The 10,431-nt window shown below is 39.7% G+C and overlaps 3 protein-coding genes across 4 annotated transcripts; 1 reads left to right on the top strand and 2 right to left on the bottom strand.

Annotated features, from left to right (window-relative positions):
* Positions 1 to 22: 22 nt before the first annotated feature.
* LOC108021730 (N-alpha-acetyltransferase 20) lies at positions 23 to 1,986 on the top strand. Of its 2 annotated transcripts, XM_070997769.1 has the most exons (2): positions 23 to 449; positions 1,491 to 1,986. In XM_070997769.1, exon 2 carries the CDS (start codon positions 1,583 to 1,585, stop codon positions 1,904 to 1,906), a length of 324 nt encoding a protein of 107 aa, XP_070853870.1. In that variant the 5' UTR covers positions 23 to 449; positions 1,491 to 1,582; the 3' UTR covers positions 1,907 to 1,986. The 2 variants fall into 2 exon arrangements, with proteins under 2 accessions (XP_070853870.1, XP_016946057.3); XM_017090568.4 differs by lacking the exon at positions 23 to 449 and having other exon boundaries at positions 1,120 to 1,986.
* Positions 1,987 to 2,318: 332 nt separating this feature from the next.
* Naa20B (N(alpha)-acetyltransferase 20 B) lies at positions 2,319 to 3,432 on the bottom strand. The gene has a single exon (XM_017090567.3). The coding sequence runs from the start codon at positions 3,336 to 3,338 to the stop codon at positions 2,718 to 2,720; it is 621 nt and encodes a 206-aa protein (XP_016946056.3). The 5' UTR covers positions 3,339 to 3,432; the 3' UTR covers positions 2,319 to 2,717.
* Positions 3,433 to 3,624: 192 nt separating this feature from the next.
* l(2)k05911 (lethal (2) k05911) lies at positions 3,625 to 10,094 on the bottom strand. Its single transcript, XM_017090566.4, has 5 exons — positions 9,279 to 10,094; positions 5,008 to 6,148; positions 4,813 to 4,948; positions 3,928 to 4,224; positions 3,625 to 3,865 (listed from the first exon to the last, which is right to left on the bottom strand). The coding sequence occupies exons 1-5, from the start codon at positions 9,481 to 9,483 to the stop codon at positions 3,710 to 3,712; spliced, it is 1,935 nt and encodes a 644-aa protein (XP_016946055.3). The 5' UTR covers positions 9,484 to 10,094; the 3' UTR covers positions 3,625 to 3,709.
* Between the last annotated feature and the right edge of the window lie 337 nt (positions 10,095 to 10,431).

The following is a 10,431-nucleotide window of genomic DNA, read 5'->3' as shown; positions in this document are numbered from 1 at the left end:
TTTTCTCGGCCGAAAAGCCGAAAAGCACATTTCACATTTCGAAATAGGTTCTTCTTCTAGTTCTTATTCGGTACATATTCTTTTCGACCATCGGTCATGTCCGTGTCTATATCCATTTGATTGTGGTGGTTACTTGTGAGCATGTGTAAAGTGCGTCTGCTCGGAAAATTCGACGAATTTTGAGTTTATTTAAAAGAAATCTAAAAGTTGAGAAAGCCCGCGGACGTTTGTACTTATTGTTTTCCTCCTTTCCGATCCGCAGAACCATTCAAATGTATTTACAGGGCCGATCATCGTCGGGTTTAGTGCGCAATGCACTTAGCACATAAAATAAATTATTGGTACTTCTATATTTCACACTAGACTGCTTTAAAGATTTCGGTTGGTTGGGCTTTGTTATTAATCATTTTGGTTTTCTCTTTTCAAACAGTTTTCTAAGTTTTGGTAAGGTAAGAAAACAAGCAATTAATATAAAAAATGTTTTAATATAATTCATATTTTTCCCATTATTCGACTATGCTTGTTACTTACTCTGTAAATCCATTTCAAGTGCATACAGATCTGTTATAATAATATTGAGTACCAAGACAGAGAACAAGAAAATGCATCTGATGAAATATATGCTGCCCCAAAAGATTTTGTACAAAGATACAAAAGCATGCCATCATGAATGATTCCATTTGGTTGTTCTGGCCGTGCCTTGTGGGCAAATGCGCTGATAAATCATTATAAATCACACATGCTTGAAAAACAAATAATGGAAAAAGACCGCTAAACAAACATCCAGTGTATATATGTAAATTTAGTGTATATGTACCCTAAACAAGGGAAAAAGAGCGATGCTGGGGAATTAGCAAATCATTTTTCTTCAGCCGGTTAGATGATTTTCATATTCAGCTCTAGCAGTTTACATTTTACAAGTTCCCCCATTATTTTGACTGGACCACCTGTCCAGGGAGAAGAAAAACACAACAAATTTGGCTGATGCTTTCGATTATAAATAGATTTCTGCCTCCTTACCAATATAATGTGCGCTTACATATAAATGTATACGACCAAAGACAAATATCGGTTTGTACTTTTATTTATTTTTGTGCAAAATGCGCCATTAAATTGTATAAATAGATCTTTGAAAAGCGCACAGGGCGCTGAGTCAACGAGTGCTTCGAACATTAACCTCATTAGAGGATCGAGAAATAATTTTCGATTCCCGTGGCGAAGTCTTTTGGCTGACCGGCTTGATTATGTTTATCGGGTGTGGTCTATAACCCCGCCAAACAACCCTGGCAATGAACCGAAAATAGTTTTATATCACTCATTTTTATCACTCAATTAAGCAGGCCATTAACATGTCATAGCATAAAATCCTTGAATTTGTTAAAATTAAATGAAACAATAGTACAAATTTTTGTATGAAATGGCAAGCTTTCGGGAAATGCGTTTCGATGATCTATTCAAAATTAATTCATTAGTGTTTGATGCCCTTACAGAGGTATACAGCCTAACGTTCTTTGTGAAGCACCTCCTGGAATTCCCAGGACTCTCACGGATTGCCGAAGCTCCAGGTCCCGAAGGCCCACTAATGGGATATATATTCGGGCATTATGTGGCCAAGCAAAATCAGGAGCCGCATAGTCATGTGGCGGCATTGACCGTGTCTCCGGAATATAGACGCCTTGGACTTGCCACTGCTCTAATGGATTACCTTTTTATAGCTGCAAGCCACAAAGGAGCTTCTTTTGTAAACCTCTTCATGCGAGCCAGCAATCAGGCCGCCTATCACCTGTACACCTCCATGGGCTACGCTCATCGCCAAACACTAGAGGACTACTATCCAGATGACCCGGAACCGGAGAATGCCTTCGAGATGAGAAAGTACATACCACATCCCATGGAGGTTCATTAAGCGGGACATGTGTTTTTCATATAAATTTTAGTTTTATTTTTGGATTACATAGCTAATTAAAGAAAATCCATTGAGGTGAATTCTTAACGAAAGATCAATTTCCGTTGACGCACAAAGGCTAACTTTAGGTACGAATCTACAATAGGGTGGACTCTCAGTCTTGTCATGGTACACAATTTGATTACAATTTTTTTTAAGTAAGGAATCAGGCATAAACAAGAACTAAACTGCTTTAAAAAGATAAACATCATAAAATAAAAATGTCAGCCTTAAAATTCACCAAAAATTTAATGTTTTAGATTTTCTAATCATATTTAATAGTGGTCCACCCTAATGTACACAGTGCAAACGCATTGATGTTCGTCTCGTTTGCCAAACAAATTCAATTGCGAATTTCCGTTTCGAGATGGTCAAGGCTTTTGTTGTTGTCTTTTTTATTAGCTACATTTTTCAAAGCAAACAAATTAGAAAATACATATATAAATATAAAGTGTAGTCTGGTACGGACATGTGTCTGAAACACGCGCAATGATTTTCACAATTTGGCATTTTGCGCAACTTGAAACGCATAGCATTTGAAAATTCTGGTTCAATGTTGTCATATAAACAAATCGTGTTTCCATATGCTTTCTGACATATATTTTCAAGTTTTCATTTTTTACTTTGAGCGATTTGCTCATGCTTTTAGTTCAATTTCGTCGGCCGAGTGCAATGAACTTTCTCTGGTTGTTTCATAAATGTTTTAATTTATAGTTTTCGTTGGCCAAAAGAACAAATAAATTATGTGGTTTTATATAATAGATTTAAAACCCTACTCAAGCCTTCTGCCAATACCATACACCAAAATATCTTTGAGTCCGAATAAGTAGAGCATAAAGAGATAGTACAGCATACTGCCGAAACTATACAGCTTATTGATCAAAATCCCCTCCAGGGAAATCCTATCGACATCCCGGGATAAAGGCAGTCGCATATCATAACCGTGATCGTTGGCATAAAACTGGGGCAACCAGCGATATTTTACGTATCCCAAGGACTCATAAAGTCGGATGGCGTTCTTGTTCTTCTCACGCACAAATAGATCCATATACAAGTCCTTCTGACGGTCCATCATATCCCTAAGAGTACTCAGCAGTCGAGTGGCCAAGCCCAGATTACGATAGTTATGGGCTACAGCCAGGGCAGAGACATGTCCATGACTCCAACTCAGATCCTTTCCATCGCCAATATGCTCGGTCGAGTCCTCGATACGCGTTCCGAGAATAAAGCCCACGAGACGATCGTCAGGGGCATCTGTCGCTAGAACCAATTCGGGGTACTCCAAGATTTTGGGGAGTAAGAATGGCAGGGAATATACTTCAACCAACGGATCCAAGACAATGTGGTTAAACTTGAACAAGTCCTCGAGAACGAAATCGCGTGGTGAACTCATATTTCGCAAGGATTTAGTTGAAGCTTGAAAGCCTTTCTTCTGAATTAATATGAGCTATGTATGCTGTATGTAACTTGTATGTGAATGTTTACTTTGTTAAGCGCAATGGAACAATAGAACCATATTACAAATGTAAAATCAATTATTCCCCGATTACAGATTATAAAATTAATATACTCATTCACAATCACCTTCGCATTACTTTTTATTTTTGTATAGCAATCAAAAAAGGGTAAGCTTGATACAAAAGCACGGTATACTTTTAGGCATTTGTAAAGTCAACATCTTTAAAGATTTTTGTCGTTTTATTGAATCGTTCGCTCTTATTATATTGCAGCATATCACGTCTTAGACTAATCGGAATCCTATGTTTATTTAATGTTCTTGTAGATCCAGGGCAGCAGCGAAGTGACACGAGTGTAGACGCCAGGATATTGACCCTTTCCGCAGCCAATGCCCCAGGAAACGATTCCCACCTGAGTGTAGCGTCCGCCATCGTTGATTATCATGGGTCCGCCAGAGTCGCCCTGCAGATAAAATCAGTAAGATTGTCAAAATGGGTAGGAGTAGTATATGATAGTCCACTTACACTGCACGAATCCTTGGCTGCTTGGCCAGCGCAGATCATGGATTCAATGATGCCACCGGGCGCTGCTCTTCCGTATTTCCTGGCACACTCCGAATTTGCCCAGATGGGAATGTCCACCTTCTGCAGAATGGAGGGCTGAGGGCCATTCTCTCGGAGACTTCCCCATCCGGCCACCGTGGCCACCTGACCACTGTACGAGCGGGATTGCTGCGAGGGCGAGGTGGGCAGGCAAATCGGTTGGATCTCCCGGCTGAAGGGCACTGGCTCACTCAGCGTGAGTACGGCGACATCGTTGTGCTAGACATGGGAAAATAAAATTATAATTTATATATTAATTAAATAGACAAGCTGCTTAGCAAAAAAAAATCTAACATTATCAGTACAGAGAAGGCACCGAAAAGGATAGACATTTATTAAAATTAGTATTAGTATTAATATTAGTAATAAATGGAAATAAGCAATAAAAAAAATTTGGAGATTTAAAATATGTATTATAATTATCATGTAATAATTTATATAAATGAATTTAAAAAAATTTGGAAAGTTTTAAAATATCTATTCTAATTATCCCTAAGTAATTTGTATTTTTAAAGTCTTATAATTTGTAATTATAACTAGAAAACCTGTAAAACAAAAATTAAAAAGGTGCATACGAAAAAAAATATCGTTTCTGTACATATTTGTAAATTTACGTACAATTTTATTTTGTGTTCAAATAATATTTGTATGTTAAAATTTAAAAAAAATCAAGTTAAGAATGTTAAAGAATGTTTTCAAAGCACTTTAATAATTTTTGGCATTAAATTGGAATTCTAAAAATTCCTTTTAATCTGTATTTATTATTGGTATTGGTTGGGTCTGTTTTTAATACTTAGGAGCACTTACCAAGGTGCTAAATTCGAAACCTTTGTGGCGCACAAGCCGCTTGATCCTGCGCGACACATGTTGCACCTCAAAGTCGGTGCCGATGTTGTAGTCACCCAGATGAGCTGTCAAAGCGGCCACGTCCCAGGAAGTCATCCTGTAGTTATATCACATTATAAAATAGTTTTAAAAATGAAATAATATATTCCTTCTCACCTTGCCACACAATGAGCTGCGGTCAGGATGTGGCTGTTGGTGATGAGACTGCCGCCGCAGAACTGCTTGCCCGACTTGAAGAGCACCGCTATCCAGGGAAACTCGTGTGGACTGGCATTGATGCCGCCCACAATCCTCTCCTGATCGGGTGTCACCGGGTTCTTATTGCCGCACTGCAGCGGGAGTCCTTCCGGACTGGAGCCACTTGCTGGACGTCTCGTCGTGGTGGTGGTGGTTGTGGCAGGATAACTAGGATAACTGGGTCGCCTGGTGGTGGTGGGTCTGGTGGGACTAGTGGGTCGCGCAGTGGTGCGTTTGGTGCTCGGAACTCCGCCCGTGGTGGGATGCGTGGGATAATGATGGTTTGGTGGATGGGTGGGGAGCGGTGGTGGCCAGCCGCCAGTTGTGGGTGGGTGAGTGGGCAGAGCTGGTGGCCACTGGGCCACTCCACCCGCAAAGGAACCGAAGGGCCATTGATAAGGATAGATTGTACTGGCTGGCTGTGTGGGAATAGGCTGCGCCACCGGTTGTCCCGCGGGTTCGGGCTCGGCTTCAGCTTCGGGTTGCGGATCCCCTTCAGGAGCATTGCCCTCAATTGTGTTGCCATCCTGGAAATCTGGCATATCCTCTACACTGTTAACATTATCAATGGGGTCCTCGGGTCGAGGAGCATCCACTGGCTGTTCAGCATCCACTTCTCCCTCGGGCATCACATCCATCCTATCCTCCTCGTCAGCTGCCATCGAAGGCTTCTCCGTAGACGTGGTCGTGGTCGTCGACGTTCCAGGCAGTGGAAATACTCCAAAACTGTTGGTTTCGATGTCTGTGCAACAGATGCCATTGTTAACTCTGCCCAGCAGATCGAAGAAGTTGCACATGTTGCCATTTAGGCCAAGTCCATTGGTCTGTGGCCACTGTCGCAGGGTGAAGATGGCTATCTGGCGGGCTGCCCGGTAGTACTGGCGGCATCCATCGATGCGGACACAAACACCCGGTTGCCCTCGAGATGTCAAGCACTTGGATCCCTCGCCGGGACCCCAGCCACCAGGAACACCCGTGCCAAGTCCACTCTGCCACAGCAAAATACTCGGATCAAAGAAAAACTGACGACGCTGGCGACTCAGATTTGGTGATGAGGAATCTGTAGAAAGAGAATAAGCTATCGAATTAAAACCTTCAGGGATTGAAATTGATTGATTGCCATTTAAAGTTTAATTAATTATGCATATAATTCATAATTATTAGAATTTTAAATTTTAAGCTTGCAGAAATGTTGATCCTTACAGTTAACTTTTATTATAAGTCCATTTTTAATTATAATAGGATCCCTATTGCAGTCACCATTTTTTTTATCAACTCCTCATCTCATTTTAGTTTTTTTATTGATAAAAATTATTGGGTCGATTAAAATAAGCCCATAGAATATATGTGGAATAAAGCCAATAATATTTTCATATATTGGAAATATGTTTGCCACTTGAGGAACCGATGATCATTTCTAATGGCTCTTGAGATCAGAGTTCGTTGAACCCTGGAAAGATTTGAGCTACATACGCAATTGTCTAGTCAAAACTATGGTACTTTACAATCCATTTTTGGCCAATCTGTTGCGCTATTGACAAAGCACCCAAATAAAAAAAGATTAAAAAAAACAAGTGGAGAAAAGACCAAGCCAATATTTGCTTAACATTCGTTCACGTTTTGAGTTTTGGGTCCACGCTTCTCCACTCCGCCAGTCGAGAGTGATTACTCAATATTTTGACATATTTCGCCGCCCAGAATATTGACAATAAACTTAAGCTCTTTCCACACGGAATGACAATTGCTGTGCCATTTCAGAGATGCTGGACTTGCCCCCCACTGCGGCAACTTTCTACTGTCAATTGTCATATATTTGTCATGTCCATTGGCAGCTTCTTAAAATTGGTCTAGGCCTTTGTTTAGGTCGCCGACTTTATATGGTTTTTTTCTCGCATTTGTCGTATGTCCAGTGTTGTTGCTATTTAGCATGAATTTGCCATATTTTTAATTTATTACGCATGTTTTGGCCCACATATATAGTTCGAGTGGCTCGGCAGCGCATAAAATTTGACTAAATAAGCCATTTGGGCCGTTTATCTTGGGGGTTTTGTTCTTAACGAGCTATTTGCTTTTGTGTCGATTAATTTTAACGATCTTCTTGACAGCCCGAAACTTTAATGCCTTCGATGAGGTGTAAGTTTTATTGATTCTAAATCGAGCATAAAAACCATTTTTCAGTGGAAGATGGGGCAGGGAAGTCTTTCATTTCTGCACGTGGCTTTTGCTTTACTGACACAGCTCGTAATGAAGAATACGTTCAGGGCATGCTACGAATCGGTAATGAATGAGCATATTACTTTGTACAATATTTCATTTACAAAGTAACTTTTACACCCACCGAAAAATGTTAATCCTCACGTCGTGACTCACTCACCAGGAATTGTCTGAATCTTATGTTTGTGTGGATCCCCAAAGAAAGTCATCGGAATATTACTCATTTGCCCCAAATAATGTCTTGAAATTGTACTTTTATGTTTATTTCTTATTGGATATAACATTGATTCTCTTTAAATTGTTATGACAAGCTGTCACCCAAAAATCAGCGCAACGAATTCGCTTTGATTGATTAAAGATCCTGCTTGGAATTCGACACACTAACGCTACTTAAAAAGTTAAAAATGTAAGTCTTAAGAAATTTTTTTTTTAAATACATACATTTATTGTACTTTTACTAATAGTCAAAATAATTAGACAATCATGTTGAAATAATCTAATTTCGATATGGCACTTTATGTAAATAAGTTAAAAATGCTATAAAAAATGTTTAATTAAGCTAAATGTTCTATGTATTTTTGCTATTCATATATATCAAGGTTTTTATTTTTCCTGGAAGTTCTTATAGCTCGAATGGTCCTCGGAACCCATCCAACTCAAGATGCAACTCGTTTTCTCTGCTAAGCATAAACACTTGATTCTGAAGACTTGCAAAAAGTTTATCGAGAATCAGGGGCAAGTTACAAGTTCAAGGTCTGCAAGACCGTTACAGCTTGTCTGCTACTGAAAACCTGAATTTTAACGCAGGATCGCAGAGAACTCGATATCCCGAGTTGGAGGTCTACTTAATGGTGGCTCTTAAATTTTATATCACCAACAGTCATATAAACAATATTTATCGCGATTCTGATGGCAAACGTTGTTAACAGTGAACGAGCAAATTGGACAAAATGCAAATAAAAATTAATTTTAATGAATATAGCTTGTTAAAGCTGAGAAAGGTGTCGGCTTATGGTCTTATATATGCTATACGTTTACAGCCCAATCTGCGGGGCATCCCAAATTAATAGGATCATGTCGTCGCCCCGAAAAGACATCACCACAGATCACGCCCCTCCATCAAAAGTGCTGTCTAATTGTCTAATTGTTGGCCATAAATAAGTGAGAATAGATTGACGGGGACATTGACAGGCGACAGAACACGATCGAAACGCGATGAAGTTGATCTGAAAGTTCACGCCTACATGAGTTCTCGTTTTTTTGCACTAGAAAGTTTGGCTTAAAGGGGCGGGCCTAGCGACAAGCCATCGAGTCTATAAGGTAAACAATGTTGGGAACACTCACTCGTAGAATCAAAGTTTCGCATTTTCCCTCCTAGCTTTAAACGATTTATAGATTTCTGAAGGTCAAACAAGTAATGCTTGGTGCGTGCCTCGCATAAATTCTACTGTCGAATCAGAAAAATGTTATTTCGAAGTCGTTGAACTTAAATTTATATTAGTGACGTATATTGAAGAATAGCTATTGATACGTTTATCTTAGTAAATAAAAAGGAATATTAGTTTAAGTTTAGCTTTTGTATAAGTCTTTTTTAATAAATATATGGATTTGATAGTATAAGAAACTTTATCGGGATATTTTAAAAAGATATACAACCGTAAACCTTTTTACAAATTTAACATCGGATTAATCGAGCCTAATATTATTTTTAACATCAAGTTCTAAGTAGAAGGCGTAAAGTAAAAAATTATTTATACTTCGCTTTTAACGCTCTTATAAAATTTTTATTTCATAATTTTTTATTTCGTAAATAAAAAATAACTGAATAAATATTCCACATATTTTTGGAGGCTCTAGTTCTTTTGGTTCTTTGACCTTAAAGTTTGTGCCCTAAGTCTTTCGATTAAATTGGAAAAAATATTTTTTATTCCCAGTACTGGTGTTTTTCCTTTCCTGAATCCAATTATTTGACTTACCCACCACCGCTCCGCCAAAGATTTCCTCAGCGGTGGCATTGGCTTTAAACAATCCTGCCTCGGGTGCCGCATTTATTTCACCATTTTCCCACACAGGAGCTGGAGCTTGTGCCCCTCCCGAAACGGATGGGAGATCTACGCCCGAGATCATTTTAAAATGCAGCAAATGCACACAAAGTAATAAAACTGGCAGAAATGCAAACATTTTGTTATTTTTTGCTTTCGCTGCGGTTATAACTTCCCAATTTGTTTTCGTTTTTGATCGGGGCAGACCATATATAAATTGGCTGCTATACAGTATACAGTATCCACCACCGCGAACCGCGACTCAGAACGTATATCTCTTCGAATGCCAGGCACGTTGCCCCGATGGCATTCACCTGACCACGACTACGATCGCGAAGACGAAGTTCTCGGATTCGGACTTGGACTTGGACTTGCTCTGGGGATACTCGGTGCTCAATACTCGATACTCCCGATTTAGTGGTATCTTGCGTTAGACGGACAGGACCGTCTTCTTGGCTGGGAGGTCCGAACGCTTCTGAGACAACAGTGGTTCTGGGGTTTGGTTAACAGCTCTGTTGCCAAACGACGACGGCGACAGCGACGCCGGCAGAAGTGTTGAATGTTCGGAGCAGCCGAAATGTCAATTATGAACGCGTTTCTTTCGCTGGAACACTTTTGGCCAACTTATTGGGCCGCCTTCAAGTGCACACGCGACGTTGGCCGCAAGCTAAACTAGTTGCTGCAACGCCTCCGTTTCCATTGCCCACCAGGCTTTTCAACCCGATCCCGATTCCGATCCCGAATCCGATCCGGAACACGCACCAATGTAGACTGAACAGGGCGGGCTACTCACAGCAGCCGCCGGGAAGTTGCGCGACTGCATACTCATAAAGGAAAAATCCAGCTGCGGTTGCATCTTTCTTGCCTCAGTTGGCCACTACCATGCACTCAGAGAAATAAAAGATATGATTTTTTAAAATATATTTTTAATTGCTCATTGAAAGTAACTGATATTGAAATACTCGGGATGAACCTTCATTTAATACGAATAATAAATTAAATTTTAAAATTGCTTAATTATTACCTATAGAATAAGACTTAGTAATATCTCTTTATTGGCATTGAATATTTTAAATTTTACAAAATG

The sequence above is a fragment of the Drosophila suzukii genome, chromosome 2L (genome assembly GCF_043229965.1).
Source record: "Drosophila suzukii chromosome 2L, CBGP_Dsuzu_IsoJpt1.0, whole genome shotgun sequence".
NCBI lineage: Eukaryota > Metazoa > Arthropoda > Insecta > Diptera > Drosophilidae > Drosophila > Drosophila suzukii.
The sequence above is the reverse complement of the archived record's forward strand: the minus strand, read 5'-3'. Positions and strand labels throughout refer to the sequence as shown.

What these genes read in the sequence shown, in the direction of transcription:
- LOC108021730 (XM_017090568.4), top strand. Translation starts at nt 1,418, where the DNA reads ATGGCAAGCTTTCGGGAAATGCGTTTCGATGATCTATTCAAAATTAAT.
- Naa20B (XM_017090567.3), bottom strand. Translation starts at nt 3,338, where the DNA reads ATGAGTTCACCACGCGATTTCGTTCTCGAGGACTTGTTCAAGTTTAAC.